The sequence below is a fragment of the Narcine bancroftii genome, chromosome 9 (assembly GCF_036971445.1).
Source record: "Narcine bancroftii isolate sNarBan1 chromosome 9, sNarBan1.hap1, whole genome shotgun sequence".
NCBI classification, from domain to species: domain Eukaryota; kingdom Metazoa; phylum Chordata; class Chondrichthyes; order Torpediniformes; family Narcinidae; genus Narcine; species Narcine bancroftii.
This window is the reverse complement of record NC_091477.1, coordinates 74,684,993-74,702,173: the sequence shown is the minus strand read 5'-3', so window position 1 is coordinate 74,702,173 and position 17,181 is coordinate 74,684,993. Positions and strand designations below refer to the sequence as shown.

Genomic DNA, 17,181 nt, shown 5'->3' with positions numbered 1-17,181 from the left:
GGTTAGTTTTTGTGCCTTTCTATGAGAGAGGGGAACAGGCACACATGTGTCCTGTCTGGCAGTATGGGGCTGCACCAGGAATGCCAAAGATTAGATTCAGAGAGCTGTCCAGCACTGAAGTGGGACCATTGGCCCCCATGCCTGCTAGGATGCCAGCTACTGTAATCCCATTTGCCTACATTAATTCCATATCCCTGTACTCTTCCCCTATCTAGGTACCTGCCCAGAATCTCTCAAATGCTGTAATTGTACCTGTGCCTGCCAATCCCACCAGTTCTGCTTTCCAAATTGCTACCACCCTTTAGTGTGTAAAATCTTGCCCCTCATGGGCAGCCTTGTCCCTTTGCTGATTGAAGCCATGGCTACTACAGGAGAAGAGGACAGTAAGGATTGAGAGAGAGAGAGAAAAAAAAATTGGAAGGCTGTCAGAGTGGACATTTTGCAGACAAGCCAGCAGTTTGGCAACTATGAGGAAGCTCTGGACTCGTACACAAAAGCATTGCGCTCCATTTGAGCATTGGCTCAGTTTCAAACAGCCTCCAACGATGGACCGATTGTGGAGGTCACTGATAGGGAGTGAATTTTCCATGGTTTTCCACAGTCTGAAACTGCAATAGGCTAGGGCAGGCTTAGGTTCAGTGACTCCCTTGGTTGTAATGGAGGGGGCTAAATCTCAAGTGACTTACAATTTTTGGTTTAGTCGGTCTTAAATGTATTTAATTACTTCTGGGTTTTTGAGTTTGTGTTTAATTTTATTTCAATTATTTTTATAGTATGTATTACTTTTAACTTTGAATGTAATATACAAAAAATAGAGCAAGAGTAGCTGATGGAACCCCTTGGGTCTGCTCCCCTATTCAATGAGATAACACATGCAAGCACTTGGAGATCTGTGTCTCTTCTCCCCCACTCCCTCCCCGACTCCCCTTCTCAAAGTGATCCTTGAGCCCTTGTCACCTCACAGGGGATCAAAAGCATTCTAAAGCAAGGATTTCCCCTTGCAATCCCCCTGAAACTGTAGTGGAATGAAAATAGAGTGAACAAGAACTGAGCAGTAGATGCAAGTCATCTAGATTTCTTAAAATTGTAATAAACATGCACCTTCATCATGGTACCTGGCCTTACTGACATCAGTGCAGCAAGCAGAGACTGGATGTGATAAGTACCATTCAACTTGGCAAGCAGTGGAATTTGATCCACAACAATCATTCCAGTTCACACCCATTAACCATATTTTATGTTAATATTTTTGATTTTGGTATCTAAGCCACAATTTCCAGAAGTGAAGAGAATGAGGAAGACTTCAATGTGACATTAAATAATCTTTCACAACGGGAATAATTGTCAAGTGATTTTCAACACAAAGGTGTACATTTTGATAAGAAAGTAAGTTGATTATGTATTATTTGAAAGATACAAATGAACACGAGGGAGAGGGGCAAAAGGACCCCCAGGGTATAACTGTCATGTCAATAGAACTGTAAAGAGAATAAAATTAGCCAAGCATTAGGATTCATTTCTGGAGAGAAATTTAAAACATGGGTAAGCCAGGCTAACTCTGTTTCAGACTGCTTTGGTCACACCTGGGGTATGCTGACCTTTACTAGACACGGTATTGAGTTCCAGAGCCATGAGGTAATGTGTGGATTGACCATACAGAGTACTGTGTTCAGATCTGTGCCTCATTGTAGGAAGGAAGTGTTGGAGAGGGTGCAGAGGAGATTTGCCAGGATGCTGCCTCGATTGGAGAACATGTCTTATGAGGATAGAGTGAGCGAGCTTGGACTTTTTTCTTTGGAGTGACAGAGCCGACTTAATAGAGGTGTATGAGATTCTGAGAGGGATAGATGGGGTGAACAGCCAGCACCTGTTTTGCAATACCAGAGAACACCTGTTTAAGGTGAGTGGATGAAAGTTTAGGCGAGATGCCAGAGGTAGGCTTTTTCAGAGAGTTGTGGGTACCTGGAATACAATGCTGAGGGTGGTGGTGGAGGCAGGTACTGTCGGACCATTTAAAGGGCTCTGAGAAAGGCACATAAATGTAAGTAAAACAGAGGGGTTTTGGATGTGTGATAAGGAAGGGTTAGATTGACTATAGAGTAGGTTCATCTAGGTCAGCATAATGCTGTGGGTTGAGTGGCCTGTACTGTAATGTTCTGTGTTCACACATGTAATACAGTGCATGCGTCTGATTGCTATATTTCAAAAGGAAGATTAAGAAAGCACTAAAATGAATGTTTGCGAGGTACTAGAATTTCAAGGATATATCCATCAGGAACAGATGAACAGGTCAGTTCTCCTCTAGAAAAATACAAAATTGCAGATCTTTGAATATTGAGGTGTTTCAGCGAGCCAGGCAGTATCCATGAAGAGAAATGGTCAGTCAATGTTTCCAGTCGGGTCCCTTTATTTGGACCAAAGCAGAAAGGGAGCGATATTATGTACATGAAGGGGTAAGGAAGTTGGGGGAGGGTCAAAGGGATGATAGAGTATTGGCTGGAAGGTGGGAAAGATGCAGAGACAGGAAGAGGGAGTGATCATGGTGGAGAAATAGCATTAAAGAGAAAAGTCAGAGCAGCAATTGGTAGAACTGTAATCTTTTGAAATTCCTGAGAAATGAACTAAAGAGATGTTTAAAATTACACAATATTGTGAGGAATGGGCACTGAGATTGTTTCCATGTGCACAAAATTCAAATACTCCAGATAATCACCAAGAAATCAAATCCTCTTCTTTGAGGAGGGTGCGAATGTAGTGGTTAGACACATTTAAAGTAATGCTCGAAAAGTATAGAAAGGAGAAGAAATTTGAGGTTTGTTGCACAGGTACAAATGCTGAGAAGCATAGTGAGAAGATTCATGCCAGCATATTGTGTTCCACTGGGGCCTGGTTTATTTTTAGGTCTTTGCCTCAATTCATTTCTACATTCATCTGCTTAAATTGGTGCAAAATGCATCAGGATTGCCGTTGCACGCGTTAAAACATTCCTGCATCTCAAACCTCATTTCCTTTCCTGTTTTCCAGGTCACACAGATTCAGTATGAGACCTTGAAGTTGGAAAATCAATACTTGGCAGGAATCTTGAAAGGAGAGAGGGTAAGAAGGATAACTCAGAGTGGAGGGAAAAGATAGTCCAGTATGATAGAATTTTTTTAAAAAATCATCTCATTATCTCCTTGCTGTTTGTGAGAATTTGTTTGTCAGTAAATTGTTGCAAGTTTTCCCATGGTATAGTATGAGCTAAAATGGAACAACTTTTAATAAGACATACTGTACCAAATTGCTAATGTAGCAATTTAGATCTGGAGACATGAAATGATAGCTTGCCATGCCCCTGAGAATCTAAAATTCTGTTAAATAAATCTGGAAACTCAACAATGCGATAGCCGTTTAAATCTGTCTATTAATGTCCTTTGGGATATAAATCTATCTTTATCCTTTAGGGATTACTGACATTGATAAAGTATTCTTAGCATACCTCTGAATTGAATCCAACAACCGTAAGAAAACTGGGAGGTCCACTCAGAGTAATCCTCAGTAATCTTGGGATTTGTGCCATAATTAAAGAGCTGTCCCACAATTTAAACTGATGACCTCACAAAACTATACATGTCAACCGATAGTTAGGATTTATCTGTTGTTAATAGCAAGACAGTGGAATACAGTCAAGAGGGAATGGCCTTGGGAGTCCATGGTATTAATTTACTTGGAGTAATGCATTCAGATCTGGTTGCCTCAGTACAGGAAGGAGATAGATGTTTGGAGAGGGTGCAGAGGAGATTTACTAGCATATTGCCTGGATTGCTATGGTTGACAGTGCTAGGGCTTTTCTCTTTGGAATGACAAAAGATGAGAGGAGACTTAATAGGATACAAGATTATGAATGGCTTGGTTAGGATGGCCAGCCAGCACCTGGGGCGACAATAGCAAATACTGGAGGACGTCTGTTTCAGGTGAGTGGAGAAAGTTTAAGGGAGATGTCGTTGGTAATTTTTTTAAAACTCAGAGTGGTGGGTTCCGGGAATGTATTGCTGGGATTGGTGGTGGAGGCTGGTTTGAAAAAAAAAGAGGACATTCAATCAGAATTTATTGTCATGAACATGTTGCAATGATCATTGTTTTGGTGTGGGATTACTGGTGAAAATATTGCTATAATTTACATTTTTTTAAAATAATTAAATGAGTGCAAAAAGAAGAAAAAGCAAGGTAGTGTCTGTGGTTCATTGTCCATTCTGATATCTGATGGTAGAGGGGAAGAAGCCCATTTTTGGCTTCTTTGTCTTCAGATTCCTATAACCCCTTCCTGATAGTAGCAGTGTGAAGAGAGTGTGGCTTGGGTTGTGATGGTCCTTGAGGATAGAGGCTGCATTCTTGAGACATCACCTCTTGTAGATGTCCTTAATGAAGTGAAGACTGATGCCCATGATGGTGCTGGGCTGTGTTCACAACTCTCTGTAGTCTTTTCATGTCCTGTGCAATGGCACTTCCATTCCAGACAGTGGTACAACCAGTCAGGATACTCACCATGGTGCACCTGTAGAAATTGCAGGAGTCCTCAGTGACTGCCCAAAGCTCCTCAAACTTCTCACAATGTAGAGCTGCTGGAACCTTCTTCATGATTGCATCGACATGGAAGCCACAGGATAGATCTTCAGAGATGTTGACACCCAGGATTTTGAACTACTTATCCCTTTCCACTGCTGACCCCTCGATGAGGACTGGTGTGTTCTCCTGATTTCCCCCCCATGGTCCACAATCATTTCCTTAGTTTTGCTTATGTTGAGTGCAAGGTTGAGTTCCACCACTCAACCAGCTGATAGTTCTCACTCCTGAACACTTCCTTATTGCCATCTGCGATTCTACCGATGGCAGTAGTGTCATCGGCAAATTTGTAAATGGCACTTGAATTGTGCTGAGGCACACAGTCATGGGTGTAAAGAGAGTAGAGTGATGGGCTAAGCATGCATTCTTGAGGTACGCCTGAGTTGATCGTCACTGAGGAGGAGAGGTTGTTACTGATTCATACTGACTCTGCCTCTTCCGATGAAGAAGTCAAGGATCCAATTGCAGAGGCTGGTGAAGATGCCAAAGTTTTGAAGTTTGCTGACCAGTACTAAGGGTACAATGATGTTGAAAACTGAGTTGTAATATATGAAAAGCCCCCTGATGCACGTGTTGTGGTTGTCTAGGTGATCCAGAGCTGAGTAGAGACCCAGTGATGTGGAGTGATTGTGGAGGTAGGCAAATTGCAGTGGATCCAGATGTTTATTTAAGTACGAGTTCATTTTGGCCATGACCAACCTGTAACTAATCCTTATCTCCCTTAGTGATGTATCTCCATTCCTCCAACTGCCTTAAAACTTCTCAGAATGTACTCTGAAGGATTTGAATCCCTCTCACCCAGTTTTGTTTGGTAATGAAAGTGCTGAAGTTCATAGCTGGCAAAACTTACAGGCAATCTGGTACATGTAGACGGTGGGATTAGTCACCAGAACCACACCTTTATTACAATGCCGGCAACCTGGCTTCGAATCTGCTGATGTCCACAAGGAGCTTGTGTGTTCTTCCCATGTCTGTGAGGGTTTCCTCCTATGTTCCAAAGGTGTGCATTGTTGGTAGGTTAATTGGGAGATTAATACAGGGGTATAATTGGGGCTAGTGGGCTGGAAGGAGTTGTTATGGCACTGCATGGCCAAATTAAATACATCTTGGTGTTGAACAATAGATGAAGCTATATGATTTCACATTTAGATGCTGCGAGATATGGCCCTGGTAAAAGGTAATTGAACAACATGTGAGCTGTCCCCACACTGCAGTTGCAAGCCTGATGTTTCCATGAGAAAGGATAGGCTAAATAATTTAGACTATAGAACCATTAAACATTACAGCACAGAAACTGGACCTTTGGCCCTTCTAGTGTGTGCCAAACTATTTTTGTGCCTCTTCTCACTGACCTGTACCCAGACCATATCCTTCCATTTCCCTCCAGTCCATATACCTGTCTAAATATTTCTTAAATGTCAAAATTGAGCTTGCATTTTCCAATTCATCTGGCACTTCGTTCCACATACTGCATAAAGTTCCCTTTAAAACTTTTCCCCGTCCACCCTTAACCTATGTCCTCTAATTTTTAACGTCAATGGAAAAAGCCTGCTTGCATTTACTCTATCTATTCCCATCATAATTTTGTATACTTCCATCAAATCTCCCCTCATTCTTCTGTGCTCCAGGTAATAAAGTCCTAACCTATTTAACCTTTCCCTGTAACTCAGTTCTTCAAGTCCTGGAAATGTTGTCGTAAATCCCTATGCACTTTTTCAATCTTATTGATATCCTTCCTGTAGTTATGTGACCAAACTGGACTCAATAGTCTAAATTTGGACTCACCAGTGTCTTGTACAACTTCACCATAATAATAACCCAACTCCTTTACTCAATACTTTGATTTATGAAGGTCAATGATTCGAAAGCTCACTTTATGGCTCTGTCTACCTGTGACGCCACTTTGAGGGAATTATGTATCTATATTCCTGGATCCCTCTGTTCTACTGCTCTTCTCAGTCCCCAAGAGATTTCTGTGTATATCTACCTTGGTTTGTCTTTCCAAAATGCAGGTTCTCACATTTTTTTTGCATTAAATGCCATCTGACATTTTGCAGCCCATTTTTCCAGCTGAACCAGATCCCTCAGTCTGTTTTGAAAGCCTCCTCACTGTCCACTACACATCCAATCTTTGTGTCATCTGCAAACATGCAATTTACCACATGATCATCCAGATCGCTGATATAGATGACCAATACAGCACTAGTCACAGGGCTCCAATCAGAGAGGCAATCACCCACTACTACTCTTTGGTTCTTCCATAAAGCCAAAGCCTAATCCAATTTTCTACGTCACCGTCACCATGAACACTGAACAACTGAACCTTCCTGACAAACCTCCCGTGTGGGACCTTATTAAAGACCTTAATAAAGTCCAGGCAGACAATATCCATGGCCTTTCATTCATTAACTATTCTGGTAACCTCTTCAAATATCTCTACAAGATCAGTTAAACGTTACCAACCACGCACAAATCCATGTTGATTTTCTTTATAATCAGTCCCTGTCTATCCAAATAATTATACAACTGATCTCTTGGAACAACTTCCAATAACTTTATCACTACTGACATCAGGCTTACTGGCCTATAATTTTATGTATTATTTTTAGAGCCTTTGTTAAACAATGGACGAACATGAGCTACTCTCCAAATCTCTGGCACCTCATCCATGACTAAGGACATGTTAAATATATCTGCCAGTGCACCTGCAATTTCTTCTTTAGTCTCCCTCCCTCAAGGGAATACCTTGTCAGGCCCTAGGGATTTATTCACCTTTCTTTCCCTTAAGACAGCAAGGACCTCCCCCTCTTTAATCTCTATAGGTTCCATAACATCACTGGTTGTTTGCCTCACTTCCATAGACTCTGTACCAGTTTCCTGAGTAAATACAGATATCAAAAAGCTCATTTGCAATCCTCCCCCATCTCTTTTAGCTCCATACATAGCTGACCACTCTGATCTTCCAGACGACCAATTTTGATCCTTGCCATCCTTTTGCTCTAATGTACCTGTAGATGCCCTTAGATTTCCCTCACCAGGTCTACCAAAGCAACCTCATGTCTTTTAGCCCATCTGATTTCTTCAGGTAGGAACCTCTGACTGCAGCAATGAGAGATTGAACATTTCAGCTCATTGGTTGGCAGATTTTCAGTACCCTGCCAGGTACACCAACAGGGCCTGCCTTACATCTTGCGAGGGTTCACCCTCTTTAAAGATGTTCTGACGTTGGCCTCTGAAACAGATATCATGGGCTCGCCAACTTCTGCAGTTGAATTCTTCTTTTCAAAGCGAGCATAAAAGGCGTTCAGCTCAGTGGGAAATGAAACATCACGGCCATTGATAATGTTAGGCTTCTCTTTGTCGGATGTAATAGCTTGTAAGCCCTGCCATAGCTAGTGAGTTTCTGATGAAGTGGCCATGGATACTGTTGGCTTCCCTGACTATCTGTATACTGCAAGAGGAGAATATCCCTAACCTGGATGCCATTTCCACTGTCAAGAAATACAAATTAAAAAAAAATACAACCTTTTTTTAAATTTTATTTAAATTATTTTTAAACAACATACAGTCAGACAAAACAAAAAAAATCAATTTTTATATAAAAAAAGAGAACCCTCCCCACCGTCCCACCCCCTCAGCCAGCCCCCTTAAAGGGATCCAAAAATAAAAGTAAAACATAAAGCATATACAATATTTCAAAGTATTTCCAAATTCATATATTCCAAATAAGGAGACCACATTTTAACAAAAAAAGAATAATTATCATGCAAAATACAAGCTCTCAATTCATTATGCCAACGTACTATATTAATCTCCACATTATTTTTCTAGCTACACATTTTCGTGCTACAGATAACATTAAGCGTACAAATGCAATTTGAAATTTATCCAACCCCATTCCCTTCAAAGAAACCATATAGCCCAATAATAAAATCGATGGGTCTAATGGTAATTTAATTTTAAATAATTTCTCCAAAACCAACCTAACCCCTTCCCAAAATGGTTGTACTTTATCACAGGGCCAAACTGCGTGTAAAAAAAAAAAAGTTCCAGTACTTAATCCACATCTAAAACAGGAATTCGAATTACTAAATCCATATTTTTTCAATTTCTCTGGAGTCAAATATAACTGATGTAAAAAGTTATAATTAACCAATCCATATCTTACATTTGTCAATTTAGTTACACCTTCATGACACATAGCTTCCTAATTCTCTTGAGGGATAATATAAGTTAAATCACTTTCCCATTTATTTCTAGATTTCTCCCAGTCCAGTTTATCCATACTTTCTTGTAAGAATTGATACATGTCCGAAATATAACTTCTCTTTGGTATAGAAGAAATCAAAGATTCAAATTTCATTAACTTAGGCAAATTCATCTCTTTACCATAATTATCTTTTATCAAAGCTCTGTTGATAATACACAAATAAAGAATTTACCGATATATCAAATTTCTCCTTCAATTGATTAAAAGAAAGAAACTGTCTTTCTTCAAAACAACCTTGAACCATCTTTATACCCTGAGAATTCCATCTCTTCAAATGGTTATTAAACATTGAAAAAGGAATAAGCTGATTTTGATGTAATGGAGTTCGAATTGATAATTTACCCTTCATTCCTAGAACCACATTTCTTTTAACCCATATCTTTAACAAATGTTTTAATACTGGCATATTACATTCCTGCAATAAATTCATATTCCACATATATAAACTGATGTACATCAACTTCAGAAATACAAGCCAATTCCACCTTCGCCCAACTAGGGGGTTGGTCAATATCCATCATTCTACTGATAAATTTCAATTGTGCAGCTTCATAGTAATTTTGAAAATGAGGTAACTGAAGTCCACCTAGTGCATATTTCCATGTAAGTTTATGCGAAGCTACTCGAGCTAACTTTTCCCTTCCATAAAAATTCCCTCACCGCCTTATTCAAATCCTGAAAAAAGCCCTTTGAAAGTAGATACAGTATTGACTGAAATAAGTATTGGATACAGGGGAAAATATTCATTTTAATACAATTTACTCGACCAATTAATGTTAACGGAAGATCTTTCCATTTAATCAAATCCATTTTAATCTTTTTTAATAGAGGAACATAATTTGTATAAAGATTGACAATATTCATTTACAATTACTCTTAAATATTTAATTCTATCATACCATTTTAATTTTATAATATTTTTACATTCTGAATAATCTCCTTCCCAACTGGCAATATCTCACTCTTATCCCAATTTACCTTGTATCCAAATAGCTCCTTAAATTGCAACAAACAATCTTGTAAATATTTCAACGATTGTTCCGGGTCTGTCAAATACACCAACACATCATCCTCAAATAAATTAATCTTGTATTCGACACCCGCAATTCTCATTCCTTTAATCTTATCATTCTGCCGTATTGTCTGAGCTAATGGTTCAATAGCCAATGCAAACAAGGCTGGTGATAATGGACAACCTTGCTGAGTCAATCGCGTTAATTTAAATGGTAAAGAAGTTTGACCATTTGTCACCACCCTGGCAATCGAATTTTTATATAAAGCCTTAATGCAACCAATAAAAAAAGGGCCTAAATTAAATATTTAGCAAGTCTATTTGCTAGTACTTTTTATAATTTTTATAATCCACATTTAATAAAGAAATAGGTTGATATAAGAATACTTTTAATGGATCCCTATCTTTCTTTGGAATCGCAGTGCTTATAGCACTCGAACAAGATTCCGGTAATGACTGATCCTCAGTTATTTGTGGCAATACATCTCTAAATACTGAGGATAAATCTTCATAAAATACTTTATAAAATTCAACTGAAAATCCATCGTCCCCCTGGCGACTTTCCATTCGGCATTTCTTGTATAGCTTCTTTAATCTCAAAATCTTTAAACGGAGCTTCTAATTCCTTAACCTCCTCCTCCCCTAAAACAGGTAACTTTAACTTAGATAAGTAAGATTCAATAGAATCAGCGTCCTGCTTTCCCTCAGAAGTATACAATTTCTGATAAAATGAATAAAACTGATCATTAATTTCCTGAGGTTGATAGGTAACTATTGAACTCTTTTTAACAGCATTAATAGTTCATGATACCTGTTCTGTTTTTAATTGCCACGCTAATACCTTATGAGCTCTCTCACCCAGTTCATAGTAACATTGCTTAACATTGAATTAATCGCTCATAATGATATGTTTGTAAAGTATTATATCGTAATTTCAACTTAGTTAATGCTGCTTTCCACTGTCAAGAAATATAAATTAAAAAAATACAACCTGCCTTTACCTGTGCCTTGTTGCTAAATCCTCTTGTTCCTCTATAGGGCTGTCTTACCTCAACTCCTGCACCACCATCTCAGCCTCTTCTTGCCAAAGTCTCTTTATCCAAAGACTCAATGGCCCACTCTAACTCTGGCCTGCTCACACAATGGCACATTTTACCTCTCATCTATTTTAGCTGTCCTGGTCTTGCACACTCTTGCTCCACTTTACAGCTACCTTCGTAAATGCCGAGTGAACATCTCCACCCGAGTTACCCACCATTGATAAGGGCTTTTTTGATTCAAGCAGTACAATTCACTAATTTACAAAATAGCTAAGTACACTGGATTTTGCCAAGACCCTAGGACCCAGCAACCTCCTCTAGAGATCCTGAAGGCTGGCACTCCAATCCTTGTTGTGGCTGTAACCAGCATCTTCCAGTAAAGTTGTCACCGTCACTTACTGGACAAATCAGGAAGTTGTACAAATCACGGAACAAAACCGATGGAGCTAATCTTTGCCTGATCTACTCTCAAACAATAGCACGATGCTGGAAATTGTGTCAACAGTTCTATCAACCTGAATTTCACCCAAAACCTGCTCAATAGTTGTTGAGTTTTCACCAGGACCTTGCTTTGGTCCAAATATGTACATTAAAAAAACTGGTGAGGTAGGAGTGAGCTGCCATGATCTGAAGCCTGCATTTGGTTGGTCCTAGTATTGACAATCCCTGCCTAAAATTGAAGTGGAAGGTATTTGGAGAAGTGCTCCACTCTCATATCCAGCACAAAGGAAGGCTGTTGTGATTGGTGGAAGGCCCTTGCTGTTCTGCAGATCATTGGAGATGTGTCCAAAGCCCCAGCCATTTTCAGCTGCTTAAGGTCAAGATGTTCATTAATAATTGCAAAGTTTTTGTTCCATTTGTAATTGGGCAACAAAGAAGCTCATATCTGCATGCAGCTAGACCGGGAGAGCATTGAAGCCTGGACTTAGCAAGCAAAACCAGTAAAAGAGATTCTAATGTTGGCAACATTTACCATCTGGGTGACATCCGTGAACGAAAACTCACTAACTTACTGAGACCATGAAGGAGTTGGGTATTCAATGTGGAGTGATTCTCTGAGCTTTCCAGAAACCTGGACCTTACAAGTCAGGTGTGACGATATATTTTCCACTCTCCTGAATGTTTACAGCTTCAACACCAATGAAATAAAAACCATGGTAAAAGAAAGATTTGCACATTTTAAATCAGTCCATTCATCTTCTGAGATTAGTGAATGGTGGATGGATTTTTTGTTTGATAATTGGATTTGAAGAGTTTCAAATACAATGAAAATGCTGGAAGCACTCAGTGGGCCAGGCAGCAGCTGAGGAAGGAGAATCATTTAATATTTCAGCTCCAGCACGCTTCTTCTGAATCATTAACTATTGTTCTCTCCCCAGATTCTGTCTGGCTTCCTGCCTGTTTCCAGCATTTTCTGGTTTTACTTCAGAATTCCAACAACTTCATTTTATTTCAAACTGACATCTCGAACTCAGATTTTGATGTTTTCCTAACAGTGAAGGATAAGAGGTGACTTATACAAGATTATGAAAGGCAGAGATAGGTGGGCAGTCATTACCTTTTCCTGGGCTGACAATTACAAATACCAGAGGACTCCTGTTTAAAGTGATTGGAGGAAAGTTGAGGGGAGATGTCAGAGGTAAGTATTTTTTCACAGAGTAGTGGCTGCCTAGAAGGCATTGCTGGGGGTGGTAATGGAGGCATACAATTTAAAGGACTCTTGATAGGTACATGGATGTAGAAAAATAAGAGGATTCTGGGTGTGAGAAAAGGGTTAGATTGTTGTGGAGTAGGTTTAGATAGGAACATAATTGGCTGAAGGGACTTTAATGTTCTGTTTTTGATTTAATTTAGACAGCCCATCAAGGAAGATCTCTCTTAGATGAGGTGAATAAATTCAATTGAACTAAGGATAGAGCATGTAGATGAAATTTCCTGATTTACTCTCCAGAGTATGAGTGTAATATGTTGGAAGAGGATGGGATTGACCTTAGCAGAGAATTGGCAAAATGATTCCAATCATCAGGTTAACACTTGAATGAAATTGTTGATGCATGGAGTCGATCAGTGGCCTCCACAAGTGAAGAAAAAAATGTGATATTTTTCATTCATTTCAATTTCAGCAAAATCGTTCACTAATGGACCTTCGGGATGGCTACTTTTCATCCATGAAGCAACTGGAGCAAGAAAACCACCGACTCCAGCAAGAGCTGGCTGACATGAGAAACAAATTGGAGATGTCAGTCAAAGTGTCTCAGGAAAGATACGAGTTGCTCTTGGATCAGATCCAGAACAAGCTGACGGATATCAGAGTGGTTGAGGACAGGTATGGGATTAGCATGGATGGAGGATTGCTTGACCAGTATAAGGCAGAGAATTGGGATAAATGACTATCTTTCTGGTTGGCTATCAGTGGTGAGTGGGGTTCTGCAGGGGCTGGTGCTTCATCTCAGACCGGTGATGATATACATTACTAATTTGGAAGAGGGGACCAAGTGTAGCGTTTCCAAGTTGGCTGATGACACTGAGTAGGAAAGGAAATTGTGCAGAGGATGCGGAGAGATATGGATCAAGGTTATTGAGTGGGCAAGGGTCTGGCAGTTGAAATACAGTGTTGGTAAATATGAGATCACCCTCCTTGGAAGAAAAAAATAGATGATTACATTTGTATTTAAATGGTTAAAGATTGCAGCATGGAGAGGGACTTGGGAGTGAATCACAAAAGGTGCGTTTGCAACTGAAACAGGTCATTAAGAATATGTCTTCATTGGCGCAGGGATTGAATTCAGCAGGTTGATTCTGAAAATGAACAGGTCAGCTGGTGAAGAGTTTGACTTGCCTGAGGCTATACTCATTAGAATTTAGAAGGATGAGAGGGGAATCTTTGGGGAGACATACAATTACATTAAAAAAAAGAGGCAGGAAAGTTATTTCCACTGGCATGAGGGGGGGTCATAGCCTTAAGTAGATTTAGGACAGAGGTGAGGAGGAACTGCTTTTCCCAGGTAGGAGTGAATCTGTGGAATTCTACACCCAAGGAAGCAGGGGCGACTACCTCATTAAATGTATTCCAGGCACAGATTTTTTGTTTGCATAGTAGGGGAATCGAGGGTTGAGGGGAAAGGATAGGTAGGTAGAGCTGAGTCCATGGCCAGATCAGCGATGATCCTATTGAATAGGCGGAGCCGGCTCGATGGCCGACTCCTGCTCTTATTTCTGTTCTTGTGGTTGCTCTTACTGTACCGCACCAAGGAGCACACGAGTTATAAATTACATCATGAGTCACCTTCAAAATAGGCAAGTGGTGGGTGGAAATGTTACCGCCAAATATTTTGATGAGGGTTACGTTGCTTGAGAGCCGGCTCAATAAATTCCTGGGTACAGATGGTGAGATAAGAGAGTTCTGCCCACCCCAACTCACCTGACATCACACCATATCCAGCTTTGCGACAGTGAGAGTGGAGGACAGCCCCTCGAGCAAATTCCTGCTGTAGCTCCAGATGCAATAGTACACTGACAATAGTACATGGAGTGTACTGACACCATGAGTGCTCTTGTGCCTAGAAGCACATTCACAGTGCTAAGTGAAGTACTTGGATGCGCCTCGCTTGAGACCAGTGTTAAGAACCCACAAATCAGTGAAAAGGTGACAAATTGCCTTTTTGTTCTCCTTTCTGGAAAATGTTATGGAACTTCTGACTAGTACAGTGCCCATGGGGACCATTCATGCTTTTTAGACCTCAGCATTTTGTAATCCCTTTGCACCAGAAGTCCATAAGGCATTGAAGTGGAATTCAGCCATTTGGCCCACCTGGTGCCCTGCCATTCCATCATAATTGATTTACAACAATTTTCAATCTCACCATCCTGCCTTCTCTCTGTAATACTTCATTATTTACATCATCAAGAATCTATCAACCTCCATTTTAAATATACCCAATAACCTGACCTCTGCAGCCACCTACGGCCATGAATTCCATGATTCACCAACCTCTGGGTAAAGAAATTCCTCCTCTGTGTTCTAAAGAGACGTTCTTGTATTCTGAGGTTGTGTCTCAGATCCCTGGCTCCCACACCATAGTTAACATCCCCTCCACATCCATTCCATCCAGTCATTTCAGTATATTCATTGAAATCCCCCTCATCCTTCTGAATTCCAGTGAGTACAGTCCCAGAACTATCAAACACTCCTTGGATGATAAGCTTTTCATTTCAGGGATCAGTCTTGTGAACCTCCTCTGGCCCCTAATTCTAACAGATCCTTCCTAAAACTGCTCATAGTACTCTGTGCAGTATGACTAATCCTTTATAAAGCCTGAACATTATATCCCCGCTTTTATATTCTATTCTTTTTGAAATTATTGCTAATTAATTAATAATTGGTGCCTGAAAACTCTGAATGTTTGCAGGCGAGTGGAGGAACTGCGGCTGGAGCACAAGGAGGAGCTGCAAGAACTTCAGAAGCGCCTCAGGGAGACCCAGAGTCAGCATTCACTCACCAGGCTTGACTTTAAAAACGCAACAGACAGCCCCAGCCAAGCCAGCAGAGTGCATCAAGAGGAGCCATGTGATGTGTCGCCGTCTGCATCCCTTTGTGGGATCACACCTTGCACCGGCTTGCCTGCTGATGGGAATGAAGCGGGTTTTTCCGACAGTGCCTCAGTGCAGTCCTTCCGTTCGCTCTGCTATGACCAGCTCCTACCTTCGGTATGCTGGTCTCATCCCACGTTTGGCAGTAAACGTCCATGTTCAGAAAACTGTACACACTGTCAATTTAAATCGGACTTTTAATTGAAACTAATTGTGTTGGCTCGATCTTACATCGAAAAAAGAGTGCTGAAAATTGGGCACAGGCCAAAATGATGAGGGGTGGGGGAGTGTAAAGGGGAGGGCCAAGTCTAATAGGTGATGGGGGTGGGAGAAAGGAGGAAAGACGAGATAGGAGCTCTCAGGTGATAAGGGGTGGGGGAGGGGGGTGGAGTGCCGAGAAAGGTGCTGTTGTTTGGAGAGGGAAGGGAGTGAGGAGCTGAAGGAAAGGAGATGGGTCAGGAAAGTTAGATACTGGAGGAAGAGGGTCAAAAGAAATTGGAGGTGGACACCTGCCGTTTTGTTGGAGAGCTGCTGAGACAGGCAATAAGATGTTCCTTCAATTTGCGGGGAGTCTCGGTACAGCAGTATATGATGGCATGGTGTGAAATTAAATTAGTTGGCCACAGGGAGGTCCTTGCTGTTGCAGCAGAATGAATTGATCTCCCAGTCTTACTTCCTCTCTCCCTGCCAAATAGAGGACACTCAAAAATTGGAGGTAGCGAGGGAGCTTATTGAGCAATTCAATTACTCCACACTCCTGTTCTTTCCTTGTGACCTTCTATAAATTGTAACGTTTTCATTGGAGTACAGAACTAGCCCTTCAGCCCATGATGGTTTGCCTTTTAAAGCCTGCTCCTCAACAGTGCAACCTTCCCTTCCTCACAACCCATGGCCCCCTGTTTTACTTACCTATCTTTTGAATGTCCCTGTTGTACCAGTCTCTACCACCACCCCTATCTGTGCATTCCAGGCACCCACCACTCACTGTGTAAAGAAAAAAAAACTCTGCCCTCTCCCCTTAATGCTCCTCCTTACATAGATGTCATCTGGTATTGGTGATGGCCACCCTGGGAAATAGGTTCTAGCTTTCCACCCTTCCCCACTCAACTCTGCATCCTGTCTGTATATCATTTTAACATATGACAACCTTCGACACTATCCACACCTCCAGCTTTTGTGTCATCTGCAAACTTACTGACCCCCCCCCCCCCCCCACACCAAGCTTGGCACCAAAATGTTGACTGCCTTTTGATTTCTGTGAATGCTGCATGTCCTGTGTTTCTCCAGTACTCTTTATAAAATATTGGTATGATATTTGCTGTCTTCTAATCCAGTGGGACCTGCCCAAAGTCAGGAGCGTTTTGGTAAATTGTCACAAGCACCTCTACTATAACTTCTTTCAGTACCCTGAGATGCATTCCATCAGGATCAGGGGACTTGTCTACCTTTTAAAAATTTTTTTTAGACATTCAGCATGGTAACAGGTTATTTTGATCCACGAGCCAATGCTGCCCAATTTATACCCCCAGTAAGTTTTTAGCGGTGGGTAGAACCAGAGTCCTCGGTGGGGGGGTGAAAAAATCCCACGCAGACACGGGGAGAACGTGCAAACTCGTTTCAGACAAACACATGGTTTGAACCCCGGGCCAGTCTCAATCGCTAGTGCT

The 17,181-nt window shown here is 41.0% G+C and overlaps 1 protein-coding gene across 8 annotated transcripts in view; it reads left to right on the top strand.

The window, feature by feature from the left end:
- cep63 (centrosomal protein 63) overlaps window positions 1-17,181 on the top strand; it is an 83,110-nt gene that overhangs the window by 64,271 nt on the left and 1,658 nt on the right. For all 8 annotated transcript variants that reach the window (XR_011344033.1, XM_069896498.1, XM_069896500.1 and 5 more), the window contains 3 exons: window positions 3,025-3,096; window positions 13,048-13,250; window positions 15,334-15,631. Coding sequence is in view for 7 of the 8 variants with exons in the window: in XM_069896498.1 (XP_069752599.1) it covers window positions 3,025-3,096; window positions 13,048-13,250; window positions 15,334-15,631 (573 nt within the window). In the remaining variant the exon portion in view is untranslated. The remainder of the gene's footprint in view (window positions 1-3,024; window positions 3,097-13,047; window positions 13,251-15,333; window positions 15,632-17,181) is intronic.